The sequence below is a fragment of the Hypomesus nipponensis genome, chromosome 4, assembly GCF_054491055.1.
Source record: "Hypomesus nipponensis isolate SF chromosome 4, ASM5449105v1, whole genome shotgun sequence".
Classification (NCBI taxonomy): Eukaryota; Metazoa; Chordata; class Actinopteri; order Osmeriformes; family Osmeridae; genus Hypomesus; species Hypomesus nipponensis.
In genome coordinates, this window is record NC_140364.1 from 11,089,638 (window position 1) to 11,107,673 (window position 18,036).

The following is an 18,036-nucleotide window of genomic DNA, read 5'->3' on the forward strand; positions in this document are numbered from 1 at the left end:
CAGTCTTTTCAGTTTATTAACATCTTCAGCATCTGCCCTTCCTCCATCAATACTCTTCCAGTCTCATCAGTTTTTTTGGGAGTTCATTGCGCTTCAAAGACATTGTGCCAAATTTTACGTGTTCAAAGGTTTAGTTAAAGTATGAGACAAATTGGACCCCGAGCCATAGGTAATAGGTGTTAGTATTCCTAAAGACAATAGGAGAGTCAAACAAAGGCAACCAACAGTGTACTTCGCTTTGTAATAATTAGTTTTTACCCAGAAATTGGCTAGATATCTGTGGGAATGGTGATGTAAGCTTACTGGGGCTGGACACAAGCGGGACTGCTCTGAATAGAGATAAAGAGAAAAAGATGGTCAAGGGGACATTGAGGTACGTATCTGTAGGAAAAAGTGAATATGTGGGTTTAAGGTGACACTCACAGGAGTGGTGGAGTAGTAGGATCTTATATAGGATCCAAGGACGTCTTCTCCATTGCAGAGGCTATGCAACCGATTGGGTGGCTGGGTGCTGGGGGTCAGCAAACTGGTAAGAAAACATTAAAACTACTGTATCGATCATTGATGAATAACCCTACCTGTGCCCTGAGACCTTTCAGTGTTGTCTAATTGTAATGTATCCCCTTTGGCATTATCAGCAAATACTACTTGTACAGATTATAGTGTTGTAAAGGCAAGATAAAACGCAAGAGAGCAGCAATGAATCCAAGAGACCCTCACCTGACTAAGCTCTGCCCCTCTAATCCCCTGAGCGTCACCCACAGTACGTACATTTATTTTTGCATTTCATTGCACTCCTATTTGAGTCTCAAATAATTGTGTGCATGGCATAACCTTCTTTAGGTCAACTCGGTGCATGGACGCCAATGGACTGTCACGCGGTAAATCACGTGTTAAACTATGGCATGCAGGCATTATTTTTTACATGGGACCAGACTTCAGGTTAATGACTTAGGTGGAGTCCTGGCAGACTCTCTCTATTGTACACTGTTTCACAATCTTGTAACACCATTGATCAAAGCATACATCACATCAAACGCCACACTTTGCTGTCATTGGTCCATCGGTATAGAGTAGGGGCACCTTTCACTTCTTTTGCTTAGTCACAAATCAATCCTTTGTTACTCTATCTTCACTTCCAGCTTTTAGCTTGGCTAGATCATTTTATCAAAAATGGGTCATTTTATCAAAGTGGGCTGCAAAGGGGAGTGTATGTCTCTCGTATCTAATGGACAGATATTTCAACAGGACAGCTGAAAGTTAAGAGTCTAATGGGAATAGCCAGGGCCGGCATAAGCGACTATAGCGGCTGCTTAGGGCCCCCTTGGCCATCAGAGGGCCCCCAAGATCAAATGTAACAGTGAATAGTTTTTTAAATAAAAAGCCACGACGAGGGGCCCCCAAATCAATTCTGCTTAAGGCCCCTTAAAAGCTTCGGCCAGCCCTGGGAATAGCATATCCATGTGAAAACAACTATAAACATGGAAAACTACACAATTAGGAACAAGGTTTGAGCTGGAAAACTAACGAGAGAGAAACATGTGTAATCACAATAACCTATTGCATCTTCATTGAAGCTGATCAATACACCTACACATCAGCATACAGTGCCTTTTGCCTTCCATGCTTTCTATCTGGGGAAATACTCCTGTGGCCCAACTGCAACTTCATCAAACAATACAAAGGAAATGCCACGCAGTAAGCTGCTACGGTCTTACCGAACGAGGTTTTTATGGGGTGAATGCTAGCATTTGGCTTTTGGTTAGCTTGTCAAATAATTCCCATGAAAGAGGGTACAATTTATCCAAATTGTGGCACCACAGAGCCCCGACAGATACCCATCAGGAAAAACTGTGAAGTCTTTAGTAATAGAACACATTGACGGTCTCATGAGATTACATGTTTTCCTTCATCTCGTGTTCATGCAAATCCATAATATGATTTAGAATAGCCAATATCACATTTTCTGGAGATAATAAACCTCACTTTCAAGGGTTTGAGTAACCAGACCAGTCCAGTAATGCCACACAAAACAGTAGCAATTTGGCGCAACCAATTAGCAGAGAATGTCTAAATTAGTCAATAGGGTCCAAATGCAGTGCTCCCTCCTCAGGCCCCTCTAAACCGGAGAGAAGGGTCCAAATGCAGTGCTCCCTCCTCAGGCCCCTCTAAACCGGAGAGAAGGGTCCAAATGCAGTGCTCCCTCCTCAGGCCCCTCTAAACCGGAGAGAAGGGTCCAAATGCAGTGCTCCCTCCTCAGGCCCCTCTAAACCGGAGAGAAGGGTCCAAATGCAGTGCTCCTTCCTCAGGCCAATAGGGTCCAAATGCAGTGCTCCCTCCTCAGGCCCCTCTAAACCGGAACTCGGGCCTGAGGAGGGAGCACTGCATTTGGACCCTTCTCAAATTAGTGAGAACTGCCACTCTCGGGAAACTTCCGGGTTCTGAACTGGTTGAAGTTCCATGTGAGGGCGCTAACGAGCGAGTGCAGAATGAATGGAAGTCTATGGAGCGGTACCCCTCAAAATCCACTTTTCTCAGGATATTATTTTTTGTCTAGAATTTTGAATTCTGAATTCGAAAGGAGAGGCAAAAAAACAAAACACTGCTGGCTGTTAAATTGTTTTAAATTCGCCTTTCTGTTCTAAAAAGCTTTTGAAAATGTCATTGACGTCATACACATCGTACGACCAGAGCCACTGCTTGACGGCAAGCTCTGGTCACTTACTTTTTTCTCTCAGGGCATCGACAACACAGCTGACAGGTTAGGCTGTCCATGCTAGAAAGAGTTTTGGCTTGCAAATGTTGTTGCTAATGTTGCTAATGCTCCGACATTCTGATTCCTCTTCGGATGCCATCAAGCGGGAGCTCTGGTCGTATCAGTCCTTCACTAACCAATCGGCATTCATTAGCAGAATGCTAGCGTGTTATGGGCAACAACGACTCACCATGTAAGAAATCAAAAGGAGATAAGTACTCGTTCATTCAACTTTCGACCTATAATCAATGTTGAAAATGCACAAACTACAATCAAATCGGAGATTTCTCAACAAAATCAGGCGAAAGAGACAAATTTAGTCGTTTAGCTCCATAGACTCCCATTCAACATGCACTTGCTCGCGATCACTCCCAGTGGAACTCTGGTGGAACTGCAGCTAAATTCGGTACAATGGGGCTTAATAGGGAGTGGCAAGGCTCTCCTTAAACAGGCTCTGCAATTAGTTTGACGGGAGCATCTCTGGCTGTCTACAAGTACGGACCCCCGTGCGTATTTAGTAAAATGACTTCCGATCTTGATTGACAACTGCACGGGTAGCCCTATATTATGCATGATTTGTTAGTTGTATGTAAATGCATTGCATGCGCCACATTCGTTGCAATAATGATGTGGAGCGCAAATATATCATTGGAAGTGCTTTTTATGATGTCTTGGGTTTGTGGTGAGCTAGCCAAGCACAACACGGTGAAAGGTACTTTCGTGGCCGAAGTCAACCGACGTTTAACCAGAAAGGGCCGTGTCAATGATGGCCATACATCCAACAATGAAGCATCTTTAGACTCAAAGGCTGTGGAAAATGAAAATAAAATATATGTTCCCAACTGGAAGTACATCAGAGGTAAGGGTTTGTATAGGGAACATTTAATGTTATCGCTGTTATTTTAAACCTAAGACAGTGGTAGGACTAGCATGCACAACTTTAATGAGCCACGTTTACATTCTTTAGTAGTTTCTAAGTGCTTTTAACTTGTTTTTGCAGATTCCAAGGCCATCCATGAAAAAGGAATGCAATCTCATTTAAACCAGCCATTGTATCACTGTGGCCATGAAAGTATTTCAATCAGGCTTCATCTTATCCGACTGACTGACTTCTACTTCATGAAAGGTGGGGTGTGTTGAACCAGACCTATACGGAACTGGAGTACTTTGCTAAAGGTTGTGTAAAGGTTATGCCACTTATTAAAACGGTACTGAAGATACTTGCAGCCATTCATCTGTACAAAGTAAAAAAAGTACACTTGGAGGCCATTCCAACACAAAGCGTAGTATAAATGACTGCTCAACACAAGCTATAGCGGTGGCTGGGCCAGTTTAACAGGCTCTTGGTGGTCAGTAGTAGATTTTGTAGCCTGTGGTGTGAATGCTGACAAAACTGCTTGAAAGACAAGATCCAGGTTTCTGTACAGAAGAGCCTTGATTTTCCTGAGACAGTATGATGTAATTGCATCTTTTGGATGAAGTTAAACAGTGGACACCACTTTTCCCAGGTACATTACCTCCACTCTCACTGAGAATGTTGCCAAAAGAGTGCCGCCATGTTGAGATGGAACATGGGCCATGGCTGCTGATTAGGTTACCCTACCAAGGTTGCTACATGACCCAGTGGGTATGTAAGTTTGTTTTATGTGATTTGTAATGTATGCAATACAATGTGTACTTAACCTACAAAGAAAGGTTTGTTTGTCTTGTGCCTCAAAGGAAAGAAAAGCTTTTGCATGACAACTACTCTGAAAAAGCTAGACATTTCTCATCTTCATATGCTTTTTTTCCAGATTGATGGGGCAGTCCAGTACCATTCTATGAATCTGATGTACTTTGATCGTCTCCTGATGGAGAATGTGACTGGCAATGCAATTTGTCAGACTCCAACCACCTCTCCTACCTCTGAGGTTAGCTGTGGAAAGAAGAGCATGACTGTAAAGCTACCAGCTGGAACCCATAGGACTATGAGAGTGCTTGGTTAGTGCTGCTGTTGTCTTGGCCAGTTAGAATACAATGTTTCATACGTCACTCAACATAATCCCAATTTTGTGTAATCTTGTAAACATTTGATTCATGAGACTTTCTCATTGGTGTGGTGTTTAAATACACGTGCAACTCAAATTGCAAGCCTTTTGGTGGTATAACTGGCAAGTCCATTGAGGGGTATAAAAGGACCAAAGATTGAACTTGAGTGCAAGTGAAGGAGGGCCCAAGCAATATGACTGGTGATCTTGAATGCTAAATGTATCGTGTTTACTTGACATTTGTTCACTCTGAAGGTCCACAAGCACCGGATGAATACAATGTATCACTATCAGCGAGTAGTGATGCTTTGTTTGTGAAGTTTTCACAAAAAGTAAAGGTAAGGGCTTTATTTAAATATGCTTGATTTTTTGTTACCAAACTATTGAAAACATGTAATCAGATTACATGTTATCTCCATTTCAGAAAGAGTACAATGGTATGTCCCTGCAACTTGTATATCAGAACTTTGCTGGAGAGATGTCCTCTGTGAAGATATCGTGTTCCTCCAGACATTCCAAGTCAAGGCGTTTCACAAGAGAGGTTGATGAAACATTTTTGGATCTTTGGGAGTTTCAAGACATTGCACCATACATTCAAGATGAGACCAGCAAAGCTCAATCATATTTTGAGTACTATGGTTTCCAGGATATGCCTACAGCTCCTTATGTTCCTACCTTGGCACCTCAGACTACAAAACGAGCACAAACTGCGCCCACCAGGCCATCACTGACCAAAACATTTCCTACACGCATCCCTGCCCCAAATGTCCTAGAAGATGAGTTCTGTGGTTTCCAACAACTGTTTGCTATTCCTTGTGTTCCTGCCAAAATATCACCGACTAAGAAACCAGTACCAACCTCCACTATGCCACAGACCAAAATACCATCTGCCACAGTAGATCTATATGATTTTGAGTACTATGGTTTCGAAGATATGCCTACAGCTCCTTATGTTCGCACCCTAACACCTTGGACTACAAAACCTGCCTATACTGCAACTTTATGGCCATCATTGACCAATTCAGACACTCTACACTCCCCTATCTCTTGCAATCCTGGAGTGAAAGAGATTCCTATTACTCCTTATGTATCTACTCTAGCACCAGAAACTACAAAACCAGCAACCGCAAGGCCATCAGAAACCAAAACTCCAGACTTTACCGGCGCCCCTGCAACAAGAGCTCCCACATTTGAGTTCTGGGGTTTCCAAGATATGTCTACTGTTCCTTATGATCCCACTATCTCAATGCCAGAGCCCCCCACTACCGAAGTATGCTCCGCCACAACAGATTTAGAGGATCTTAAAATCTGTGGTTTCCAAGAGGTGCCTACTGTTCCTCATGATCCTGTCGTAGCATGCCCAGTTATTGTGACACCACAGCCTGCTTCAATAGATCCAGAAGATCTTGAGATATGTGGTTCACAGGACTTGCCTACTGCTCCTCACCATCCTACAGCAACCTGCACCACCACCACCACGACAGCGGAGCCCTGCACCACCACGACAGAGAAGCCCACCACCACAACAGAGGAGACCACCACGATGACAGCGGAGCCCACCACCACCACCACCACCACCACAACAACAGCGGAGCCCTGCACCACCACCACGACGACGGCGGAGCCCTGCACCACCACCACCCCCACCACGACAGAGGAGCCATCTTTGACCAATTCAGTTCCTGCCCCTATCTCTTGCAATCCTGGAGTGCAAGAGATTCCTATTTCTCCTTATGTATCTACTCTAGCACCAAAAACTCCAAAACCAGCAACCGCAAGGCCATCAGAAACCAAAACTCCAGACTGTACCGGCGCCCCTGCAACAAGAGCTCCCACATTTGAGTTCTGGGGTTTCCAAGATATGTCTACTGTTCCTTATGATCCCACTATCTCAATGCCAGAGCCCCCCACTACCGAAGTATGCTCCGCCACAACAGATTTAGAGGATCTTAAAATATGTGGTTTCCAAGAGGTGCCTACTGTTCCTCATTATCCTGTTGTAGCATGCCCAGTTATTGTGACGCCACAGCCTGCTTCAATAGATCCAGAAGATCTTGAGATATGTGGTTCACAGGACTTGCCTACTGTTCCTCACCATCCTACAGCAACCTGCACCACCACAACAACGACAGAGGAGCCCACCACCACGACAGAGGAGCCCACCACCACGACAGAGGAGCCCACCACCACGACAGAGGAGCCCACCACCACGACAGAGGAGCCCACCACCACGACAGAGGAGCCCACCACCACGACAGAGGAGCCCACCACCACGACAGAGGAGCCCACCACCACGACAGAGGAGCCCACCACCACCACCACCACGACAGAGGAGCCCACCACCACCACGACGACGACAGCGGAGCCCTGCACCACCACCACCACGACGACGACAGCGGAGCCCTGCACCACCACCACCACGACGACAGCGGAGCCCTGCACCACCACCACCACCACCACGACGACGACAGCGGAGCCCTGCACCACCACCACGACGACAGCGGAGCCCTGCACCACCACCACGACGACAGCGGAGCCCTGCACCACCACCACGACGACAGCGGAGCCCTGCACCACCACCACGACGACAGCGGAGCCCTGCACCACCACCACGACGACAGCGGAGCCCTGCACCACCACCACGACGACAGCGGAGCCCTGCACCACCACCACGACGACAGCGGAGCCCTGCACCACCACCACGACGACAGCGGAGCCCTGCACCACCACCACGACGACAGCGGAGCCCTGCACCACCACCACGACGACAGCGGAGCCCTGCACCACCACCACGACGACAGCGGAGCCCTGCACCACCACCACGACGACAGCGGAGCCCTGCACCACCACCACGACGACAGCGGAGCCCTGCACCACCACCACGACGACAGCGGAGCCCTGCACCACCACCACGACGACAGCGGAGCCCTGCACCACCACCACGACGACAGCGGAGCCCTGCACCACCACCACGACAACGACAGCGGAGCCCTGCACCACCACCACCACGACAGCGGAGCCCTGCACCACCACCACCACGACAGCGGAGCCCTGCACCACCTTAATATGCCATGCCATGCCATTGTCTATCACAATGGATCCAGAAGATCTTAAGTTCTGTGGATGTCAAGAGGTGCCAACTGTTTCTCCTAATCCTACCATAGCATGCCCAACAACCATGCCACAGCCCGCTGAAGGAATAGATCCAGAAGATCTTGAGATCTGTGGATTTCAAGAAGTTCCTCATGATCCTACCTCAGTATGCCCGGATGCCCCCACACCGCAGCCTGTCACAATGGATCCAAAAGATCTTGAGTTCTGTGGTGCCTACTGATCTACCATAGCAATTGAAACTACAAAGCACTAACCACAACAGGCGCATCAATCGTATCCATTGGTTACCAATCATAACCATTACAACGTCATGCTGAAAGACTACAGTAGCAGCAGGACCTGGTACCCTATACTCCTAATTTTCACTACATCATATTCAATATTTCAACCCAGCATTGTTACACAAATAAAAAAACGTTGTTCAACCTAACAAACTTGCATTGTACTAAATTAAGTTTAGATTTTTCGCCGTTTCAGTACCAAGGATCATGGTTTTCTTGCCTTTGTCACCATCTGGTGACCTGGTGTAGCCAGAACAACTTGGAGCTCAACACTTCAGACAATTGAGTTGATTGTGGATTTCAGAAAGAGCCCAGCCCCACTCATCCCCCATCATCCAGTGTAACTCCCAAGTCAACACCCTGGCATCCTTCCATTTCCTGAGCGTTATCATTTATAAGAACCTCAAGTGGGACCTGAACATCAGCAAGGGATTTATTAAGGCCATTTATTTACAGATACTTATTTAGTTTATTGCATGCAAAAACCAGCCTTCTCAGTTTATTGACATCTACCACATATGCCCTTCCTCGATCGATACTCTTCCAGTCTCATCTGTTGTTATTTTTTGGAGTTCATCGCACTTCTAAGACAATTATTGTCCATTTCTCTCATTCTAATAGTAATTTCAAAGGAAGGCCCCCCAGAGAACATACTTGTCAAACTGTCTTTTTGAAAACAGGTCAACTTGCCTCATGAGGTACCTTCATCTGCAGGCTAAATGTATGTTTAGCTGCTACATATTTATATATAGTATAATAATATTTATACTTGTGATAGTACAAATGGCCAACAACATTGAACATTGACACCAGTAAATTACATTCAGTTCTCTAATGCAGTAAGCAACAAAACAAGGCTAGTCATCTTCCTCAGAAGAGGAGCGTGTTGCACTGTCATCACGATAACAGCGGGCCAGGATGCGTAGTTGTTCCAGGGACTCATTGAAGTCCCCGAGCTCGGTCCCCTGGCAAAGGAAGTTGTGGGCGACTCGACGAGGATCTATGGAGCTAGCGGAGCGCTGCATCTCAGAAAGCCAGGGACCCAAAGCTGGGGTGGACTGGAGGGAGGTCAGGACAGGGACGGAGGACACCCCAGGCCAAGACGCTGAAAGAGAAATTCATGTCAGTAATGCCCATTGTTGCATTTTCACCTCAGAATTGAAACCTCCTCCAGTCCGGGGGGGTTAGAACAACCTAATTTTCAGTGTGATGGGCACAATAAAAAAAGTTGTTTTAGGTTGAATGTGACCCGAGAATCCTAGTGATATGGGCTGTACCAGTTCCATGTGAGAGATTACACTAAAGCCATAATTTGTTTTTTGTTTGAATTAGTGCATGTTTGGATTAAAAGGATGTTGGAAAGAGTAGTTACTCAGATTTTGTATTCAGTCTTGAAATCGACTTGTCTTGATTGAAGCACAAAATTCCAATGCACACACTCATTGGGCAATCTAGATGTGTTCATAGTAATATTAACAACCTTGATTCATGTTTGTAATGTTATTGGAATTACAATTTTTAAAAACAGCTGATGTATTCTATAACTACTTGATTGTATTCTACAAAGGGTGGGGGAAAAAATAGATTCACATATGAAACGAATTAAAAAATTATATTTTCCATAAACTTATGTAAGAATATATTGAATCGAAATGTCATAAGGTTAATTTAAGTGTCTTGTAGAAAGTAACTTCGCAGGAACCCTCTGTGGCTCAGTGGGCAAGCATGTATGCCATCAAGTCTTCTGGCACCCCTGGTTCAAATCTCGCTCAAACCAATTGATAATTCATTTAACTGATATCATTCAGAAGTAATATATATATATATATATATATATATTTTTTACAAATAACAAGTTGATACATTTCATTTAAGCAAATAACGACTCAAAATTTGATAAATCGTGAATCGATTCTTAATCGAATCGTGACCAAGAATAGAATCGTGAGGTACCTAAAGATTCCCACCCCTTTATTCTACACTTATAGCGTAACATTGTTCCAAATTTTACGTGTTCAAAGGTTTAGTTTAAGTATGAGACAAATTGGACCCCGAGTAGGTAATGGGTGTTAGTCTTTTTTAATACAAAAGGAAAGTCAAATGAAGGTGAATGTACTTACTGCCAGGGGGATGTACTTGGCTTTGTAGTAATCCGTTTTTACCCAGAGATTGGCTAAATATCTGTGGGAATGGTGACGTAAGTTTACTGGGGCTGGACACAAGCTGGACTGTCCTGAATAGAGATAAAAAAAGAAAAAATGGTTTAAGGGGACAATATGCAGTACGTATCTGTAGGAAAAAGGTACATGTGGGTTTAGGGTGACTCACAGAGGAGTTGTGGGGTAGTAGGAGCTTATATAGGATCCAAGGATGTCTTCTCCATTGCAGAGGCTATGCAACGGAGTGGGCGGCTGGGTGCTTGGGGTCAGCGAACTGGTGAGAAAACATTTAATCAGAAAAACAACTGTATCGATCAGTGATTAATAACTTTTCCTGTGCCCTGAGACCTTACAGTGTTTGTTAGTCTTATTGTAAATGTATCCCTTTTGGCATTATCAACAAACACTACTTTCATAGATTATAGTGTTGAAAGGTAAGATAAAACACAAAAGAGCAGAAATGCTCCAAGAGACCCTCACCTGACTAAGCTCTGCCCTTCTAAGCCCCTGAGCGTCACCGATTGGCCAAAACACTGTCCGTCGCCTAATTCCGGGCAAGCTGATAGGGGTTTCCAAGGCAGTCCATCAGAACACTCCATCAGGGCACTGGGTAGACAGCTGCCTTGCGCCATGGGAAAGGGAATGGCACCATGAGCTGCAACCACCTTAAATAGCACACCATGTCATGTCACACAGTACGTACATATTTTTTTTTTTTTTACATTTCATTGCACTCTTATCTCAGTCGCAACAAATAATTGTGTGCATGGCATAACATTTACTTAAATACTTATATTACATTAAATCATTTAGCAGACGCTCTTATCCAGAGCGACTTACAGTAAGTACATGGACATTCTATCAGAGGCAAGTAAGGTAAAGTGCCTTGCCCAAGGACACAACGTCATTTGGCACGGCCGGAATCGAACCGGCAACCTTCTGATTAATAGCCCGATTCCCTTACCGCCATCTGACCCCCACATAACCTTCTTAAGGTTTTCACACTGCATATGGTTTTTGAAGGACTCTCACCTTCCTCCCGGACACGGCCAGTGCATCAGCCATCTGCCCCATGGTGGTGTTGTGCTTCAGTCTGTAAGGCACAGTCATGGAGTCCAGAGCTAGAGCCAGCACTGCACTGGAGTGGTACCACAATGTGGGCTGTGACAAAGAGACAACAGAGAGGAAAAGGTGCATCAGGTTAATGGAACAATTCATGTCATATCCAGCTTCTGTTTTCAACTGAATTAACAGGGGGAAAAGGGGGAACACCTTTAAAAGAGGGGGTTGACCTACGTCGTAACTGAGAAGGGGGAAGGTGGTCGGGGAGGTGGGTCGTCTTCCTAACCCGCCCCTCAACGTCAAAGGGCAGAAAAAGGAACTGTGATTGGCCATGTTGATGGTTCCTATGGCGTTGTTCATAAGGTGGTAGACTTCCTTCATTGGTGTCTGTGTATAAAGTAATATAATAATGATGGACAAATAACATTGGGCCAATGTCATTGGATTTAGGATAAATAATCACAGCACATTTACACAATTGAAAGAAAGTGGCATATAATGAGACAATACTTATAATGAAGGAATAGATCGAATGATCTGTTCTGTCAAATCAAATTTGTCAGTTTCACTCACTGAGTCTCTGTGATTTACTGGTGCAAGTCCCCAGGTAAGAATGCCCCTCCCACTGTAGGAGTCTTGCAGCATCTCAGTGACCTTTGAACCCAGCCCTGAGAAGCCATCTGAAAGGTCGCACAGCACTTGGAACCCCTGAGAGGGACAGGCATCAAGATGTCGAAGAGGAAAGAGTTGTTGCCAATGTCATAATGACAGCTAAATAAAATAAGTTATTAGATGTCCAGATCCTCCAAAAAAAGATATGCCTGCTTGGTAGCTGTTGCTTGCAATGTCCTAAGAATGTCATTGTTCAGAATGATCTTGTGTTATACCGTTCACTTTGAGATCTATACCCTCTAGCAACTAAAACAGTATACCTTGGATCAGTGCAGGGCCCATTTTTGGTGATTTGTGATTAAAAGGGTGAACAGTTACCTGTAGGTAGTCACACTCTTCCACAAAGAAGTGTAGTTTATCCTCCAGATCATCCAACACTGAGCCTTGCAGTAAAGCCTCCCCTTGGCCAAAGGCCTCCAGCCGATGCGCTTCCCTGGACACATAGGTTCAAGTAATTGCCATGTACATTTTCCATGTTTGTCTGTGTGTGTTCATCTCATCAAAACGACTCAAACGTATTTTTCACATCAGACTGTGTCCCACTTCAAACTGTGTAGGTGTTGCTCTCACCCATCGTGGTTGTACTGGTTGATCACCAAGATGGTGCGAGGATGCAGGTGGATCCTCAGGAAGTCTGACCACACCCGCACGCTGCCCTCCAGTCTATAACCCTTCTGAACTTGCTCCAGGCGGCTGTTCACTGTATCCATGGCAACTGTCCCTGCATATAAGTTAGTGTGAAATAATTATAATGTGTCTGTGGTCACGTGAGTGTGAACACAATTCTATTGTTGATTGTTTAAGCTAATGTAAGATATTGATCAATATGAAACAGTAAAACCTATATTGAAAGGTGGCTGTACGGTGTTTACCTGAACATTGCTGCAACAGAGATGTGTCAAGATCAGCCTCAGCCAATATCTCCCCCTTCTGGACACAAATAACAATAAATCATAGGTCTTCAATAACAGCTTGGGGGCATAATTCAGGTCAGAAACACATTAGCTGATAATTCAGCCCTTACGGCCCCCACACTCTAGTTAGAAACACTTCAAAACTTTTAGGAATGTATGCGAAATGGTGATGGCCTCACCTACCTAGCTACTAATCATATGAAAACAGATGTATATTTTCATCACAAAATATCATATAACTAAACATTACACTCACATCTAGCTTTTCCAGGTCTTTGAGGAAAGAGTTTTTTGATGAGGGGCTTTCTTTGTGCATCATCACATTCCCTTTCCTGCAGCAGGGAGATACGAAAACATAATGATGCACGGCACACATACATCCATAACTACATACACAACACACTATACCATGTCAAGGCAGTAGGTTCTCTCCCGGTTTCATAAAGGCATCCTTCCTGTCGTAGTGTCTGAAGACTTCCTGAAAATCAAAAACATACAGACAAGGGTAGTTTCCAGTACCTGCAGCAATTACCCACATTTCAACCTAGAAACATTATTGAGCAGATATCCACTTTCAGTTTCCTGATAGAAGACAACGTGTGCAGTAAGAGTCGTCCATCCACCACAGTTTAAGGGAGGTTACAAGTTACCTTTTAGGTCCATGGAGATGAGGCGTGGCGTGTAAGTGACATGCCCTCCCAGGGTCTGTCCCTCTCTGAACATTTCATTACACTGTAGTTCGCTAGGGGGCGAGTCTGGGTCGTATGACAAAGCGGCATCCTAATACATTACAAAGGAGGGTAGCCTGGATTAGAAAGATTGCTCCTCTTCAATGTAAAGTGTATCAATTTTGCATTATTTACACGTTTTCAAACAGATTTGCTCATATCGTCAGAGCCGTTACCTTAGGTAGTTACTGTACACAACACAGGCTAAGTTAACAAACTATATTACTGTATAGCCTGTCACGAATTGAAGCTAGCTAGCTGACTAGCTACCAAGCTTTTGTGTCTGCGGGTGTTCCTTGCATTTTTGGTTCATGCTAGTTCTACAGACAGTCATTATTGAAACAAAAGCTAGAGTATAACGATACTTGCCTGTAAATTCCACCAATGTGTTCCTACAAAGTTGGAGTAGTGCCCTAGTTGAAAAGTGATGACTTCTCTACAAAAGCTACCCATACTTGCTAGAACGAGTTGTTAAACTAGGCTTGCAATTACGATTTGTGATATAACCAGCGGACTGTCTCACAGAGTATTCATCTCATAATTAAAAGTTATAAGAACAAATGTATGAGGATGCCCCAAACGAAAACATGACAGCATTGCCCGATCAATCTAACACGCTGCTGAGCAGTCAACGTATCTGGATCCAACCCTCGCTAACTGTTAGCCGTCAGCTATTGGATAGTAGAAGGAACTTTCGAAACAACTATTGGCTATACGAAACGTCCTCGAGAATGTAGAACACCGTGTAACCAAACTACATAGAGACGACTGTGCACCGCACATGGGTATACAGTGGGCGTACAGGCTTTTCGGACAAGAACAAGTATAGTGTTAGACCACATGGAATTGTAAATAAAATATTTCAATTTGTAGCGACTTACGTGTAGGCATTTCTTCTAAATGTAGGCATATTTGTTACGCCAGTGTTAAACGTGTGCAAAAGCAAACATTATGACCAGTATGGCTGTAGCTGTTGTTTAAAAAGGGGAACAATTTGTTCACTAAAATGCCACATTGTCATCTTTACAGTGCAGTACGTGTTACAGTTGCATTGTGGTTTATAGGATTAAAGGAGTTAATATAAAAAAACTTGCTGGCGTTAACATTATAGCATTCACCCTACAATGAGTTTTGAGAGTAGGATATTAATTCACGAATACTTAATAAGAAAAACACAAAATAATAGGCTACGTCACTAGGGGTGGAGTTACGAACAATCACAAGTGTTCCCAACAATGATTTACCTGCCGCTGGCCACACCTGTTCAACAAGGTTACTTTTTCTTCCGAGTTCCTTATTTACGTTGTCAGATCAAAAGTCATATTCTTACTGCTTACTTCTCTGTTTACTTTCTCTGCGGCGAGAAACCACGGTAAGTTCACCGACTAGATTTTATTATGTCCTAAATATTGTAGGCTACATATATTTTTGACTCGTTTTGTTGGTTTACAGATTATGAGTAACTGCCAACATGAAACGTAAAGTTTAGCGTATTATATCCATATCAAACCATGGTTATCGACATTCATGTGCTTTTCGACATTTTGTTCCTGAAAGTGCCTTGTGAAGTTCGTTAGTCATTAGGAAATCAATATAGCCTCATTTTAGCATTTTATGAAGACATCTTTATAATAATTTGCTATTAGCTTTAGACCAATACAAGTTCAAGAACACATTTTTTAAAAGCCCATATTTCTTTCCTGCAGGGAAATCATATCAAGCCTGTGGCACAGGAAATACACTGGTGCAGAGATTATGCAGATCTAAATAATTGAGGACAGCATACTGAGACATGAGAGGATAACTAATATAGCACTCCTTAAGGTTTTCAGTGAAGTCACACCTTGGGCTGCATGTAAATAGCCTGAAACAAATATAAACACACGGTATACTTGTTGACACCGTTCTCTCCATTTAATATGTCTGAGCAACAAATTGGAAACCCGGAGAGAGGTAGCAATGAAAGACCGTTGAACAATGAACCCAATGCAGAACCTCAAATCCCTAGAAAAAGTCAGGATGGTTCAGAGCTCCAGAGCACCGCTGAAGAAAAGGAAGAAAAGAGCCAGTCAGAAAATAAGGCCAGATTCAAGTGGAGAGAAAGCATGCCAGAGGGAGAGAGATGGATGGAAGACGGTGTCGAGAGGATGGGAGAACACAATGACATCAGTCATGGATCAGTTCCCGATAATCAGGACACGAACCGTGATTACCTAGAGGACTGGACCGCAGAAAAGGAAGCACCGTTTTTTTCTCCACAAGTCAATATAGTGTGCCCTTCATGGAAGCCGGAGCTTCCACAAGAGAATGAGGAAGAACTTCCGGAGAAGCGTCCCCTGATGGAGCCACATACGACAATCTCACCAGTGCAATACTATTCTGAGTTGACAGAGGAGGACAACTTCACATGTAAGTCAGTATGGTCTTTCTCTCCTGAATGATGTAATCCATGTTCTGTACCAAAGATCGATGAACAATCAACTTTGGATACTTTACAGTGTATGCACCCACAATGCTTTAAGTTATGTCATGCTTGATATAAGCTAATTTAACTGTACTTGCAGACACTAGCAGATTTTGACATTTTCACATGTCATTCTGGTTAGCAGCAAGTGAAGTGATAACACTTAACTGGTAATTTCTAATGTTTATATTTCTTCTTCTGTTTAGACATATGTGACAGTGACAAGTTGAAGCTCAGTGTGGGTGTTGCCGTGGCTGCATTGCTCTTCCCTCTGCTGGTGTGGGGAGGCTATGCTTTCTTGCCTTTCGATGCCCCGTTGCTCGACAGTGCCCCACTCAGGCTTGTGTACACACTGCGCTGCTCCTTTTTCGCTATTGTTCCCATTATGCTGGGTAAGGTTGTTTTATCAGTAGAATTTGTTTTATTATTAGTGTATACTGAACTGGCTGCCCAAGTTAGCTCATTAATGTATATTTTCCTCCCCTTATCTTTTCTCTCTCTCTCTCTCTCTCTCTCTCTCTCTCTCTCTCTCTCTCTCTCTCTCTCTCTGTCTGTCTCTGTCTGTCTCTCTCTGTCTCTCTGTCTCTCTGTCTCTCTCTGTCTCAGGTGTTATGGTGCAAGGGGTGGCTCGGTTGCGCTATGGTGCGCTGACCCCCCTGTACGACGGGAGGGTGGAGAGCAGGGAAGTGTTGGTGCACTGGCACTTTGTCAGTGACTCACTGGCCCTCTTCCTCTTCTACTTTTTGCTGTTGGCTGTCATGGCCACATATATCAGCCAGGACTTTCTAAAGATAGTCCCTCTGCTGACTATTGTCTTCACCTTTGGCAGGTGTGTGTTCTCATCTTTTGTCCATCTCCTATACTTCGGTTGTGTGTGACAACTTTTATTTTGTGCAAGCATTATACAGAATGGGTGTGTTGTTTATTTTGCCATTCTCACTTTGTTCTATCCCTTGCTCTGTAGGTTGATTTACTGGGTCTGTGTGTCTCTGGGCAGCAGCAGTGTGAGAGGCTTGGGATTTGGTCTTTCCTTCATCCCCGTGCTGGTCATGCTGGGAGCTAACCTCTACTTTGTCTGCTCGTCGCTCAGAGAAGGGGCCATCTTTGATGTGGCCCCGCCCACCACTGCCCCACCTCCCAGGCAGAGATGGTTTGGGTGAGGAGTGGAGTGAAAAGGAACGTCCTCAAGAGGAAAAATGTGGGTGAAGTGTAAATGAGTCTATACAGCATTAGAACTACTGGGGTTAAGGGGAGATGTTGCCAAAACACGCCAAATTACTATGATAATGTTTACTTGGTTCCAGATTGACTGAAGGCCTTTCTGGATTATTCATGTACTTTGGTATTGTAACAATAATTCAACATGCTATTTGTAAAGTAATTGATCAAATACAGTGCCATTGTTTTTAAGAGTGGTGAAGGAAATTAATGCTGAAATGGACTGATAAATGTGAATGAATAATATAGATCACGACTTTTAAGATCAAACTTTCTTATGATACATGTACAATGTAGTGTACATAAGGAATACGACAATACTGAAATTTCACATTTATGTATTTCATGTGATTTTAGTATATTGAGTATCTCTATAACTATTGTCATGTGGCTACACACAATTGAATTACAATTTCTTACGACTGTGAATTTGTTTTGTTTTGTATGCTGCTATATAAAACAGATTGATGAAGTCATAAATTCAATAAAGCCATCAGAGGGTTTTGCGTTTTTTTATCATTTTTAAATGATGACAATAGATTATTTCACTCAATTTGTCTATTTAATATATAAAATACGGTAAAACATACGCCAAAAAAAGGATAAGGTTTCAAGGGACTTGGATACTTTGGTACAACAAAC

General features: G+C 43.8%; 3 protein-coding genes across 4 annotated transcripts; 2 read left to right on the forward strand and 1 right to left on the reverse strand.

Moving 5' to 3' along the window:
* Positions 1-2,607: 2,607 nt before the first annotated feature.
* Positions 2,608-8,454, forward strand: LOC146295547 (uncharacterized). 2 transcript variants are annotated; one of them, XM_084696472.1, is made up of 6 exons: positions 2,608-3,614; positions 3,756-3,881; positions 4,264-4,382; positions 4,549-4,735; positions 5,038-5,120; positions 5,207-8,454. In XM_084696472.1, exons 1-6 carry the CDS (start codon positions 3,323-3,325, stop codon positions 8,114-8,116), a joined length of 3,717 nt encoding a protein of 1,238 aa, XP_084552598.1. In that variant the 5' UTR covers positions 2,608-3,322; the 3' UTR covers positions 8,117-8,454. The 2 variants fall into 2 exon arrangements, with proteins under 2 accessions (XP_084552598.1, XP_084552599.1); XM_084696473.1 differs by having other exon boundaries at positions 3,592-3,614; positions 3,756-4,386.
* Positions 8,455-8,596: 142 nt separating this feature from the next.
* msto1 (misato mitochondrial distribution and morphology regulator 1) lies at positions 8,597-14,374 on the reverse strand. Its single transcript, XM_084696475.1, has 14 exons — positions 14,082-14,374; positions 13,635-13,764; positions 13,393-13,462; positions 13,241-13,316; positions 12,943-13,000; positions 12,641-12,791; positions 12,389-12,503; positions 11,972-12,106; positions 11,633-11,785; positions 11,369-11,497; positions 10,817-11,001; positions 10,506-10,610; positions 10,298-10,410; positions 8,597-9,282 (listed from the first exon to the last, which is right to left on the reverse strand). The coding sequence occupies exons 1-14, from the start codon at positions 14,163-14,165 to the stop codon at positions 9,035-9,037; spliced, it is 1,752 nt and encodes a 583-aa protein (XP_084552601.1). The 5' UTR covers positions 14,166-14,374; the 3' UTR covers positions 8,597-9,034.
* Positions 14,375-14,936: 562 nt separating this feature from the next.
* Positions 14,937-17,896, forward strand: tmem79a (transmembrane protein 79a). The gene is made up of 5 exons (XM_084696486.1): positions 14,937-15,084; positions 15,419-16,121; positions 16,383-16,568; positions 16,783-17,005; positions 17,141-17,896. The coding sequence occupies exons 2-5, from the start codon at positions 15,632-15,634 to the stop codon at positions 17,334-17,336; spliced, it is 1,095 nt and encodes a 364-aa protein (XP_084552612.1). The 5' UTR covers positions 14,937-15,084; positions 15,419-15,631; the 3' UTR covers positions 17,337-17,896.
* Positions 17,897-18,036: the final 140 nt, after the last annotated feature.

Bases quoted from the DNA above. Each gene is read 5' to 3' on its own strand.
- LOC146295547 (XM_084696472.1), top strand. From the start codon at position 3,323: ATGCATGATTTGTTAGTTGTATGTAAATGCATTGCATGCGCCACATTC. The intron at 3,615-3,755 runs GTAAGGGTTTGT...TTGTTTTTGCAG, and splicing joins CAACTGGAAGTACATCAGAG to ATTCCAAGGCCATCCATGAA. The intron at 3,882-4,263 runs GTGGGGTGTGTT...CACTTTTCCCAG, and splicing joins TGACTTCTACTTCATGAAAG to GTACATTACCTCCACTCTCA.
- msto1 (XM_084696475.1), bottom strand. From the start codon at position 14,165: ATGGGTAGCTTTTGTAGAGAAGTCATCACTTTTCAACTAGGGCACTAC. The intron at 11,786-11,971 runs GTGAGTGAAACT...CTTTATACACAG, and splicing joins CAGTAAATCACAGAGACTCA to ACACCAATGAAGGAAGTCTA. The intron at 10,611-10,816 runs GTGAGGGTCTCT...TTTTCTCACCAG, and splicing joins GAAGGGCAGAGCTTAGTCAG to TTCGCTGACCCCAAGCACCC.
- tmem79a (XM_084696486.1), top strand. From the start codon at position 15,632: ATGTCTGAGCAACAAATTGGAAACCCGGAGAGAGGTAGCAATGAAAGA. The intron at 16,569-16,782 runs GTAAGGTTGTTT...TCTCTGTCTCAG, and splicing joins TATTGTTCCCATTATGCTGG to GTGTTATGGTGCAAGGGGTG. The intron at 17,006-17,140 runs GTGTGTGTTCTC...CTTGCTCTGTAG, and splicing joins ATTGTCTTCACCTTTGGCAG to GTTGATTTACTGGGTCTGTG.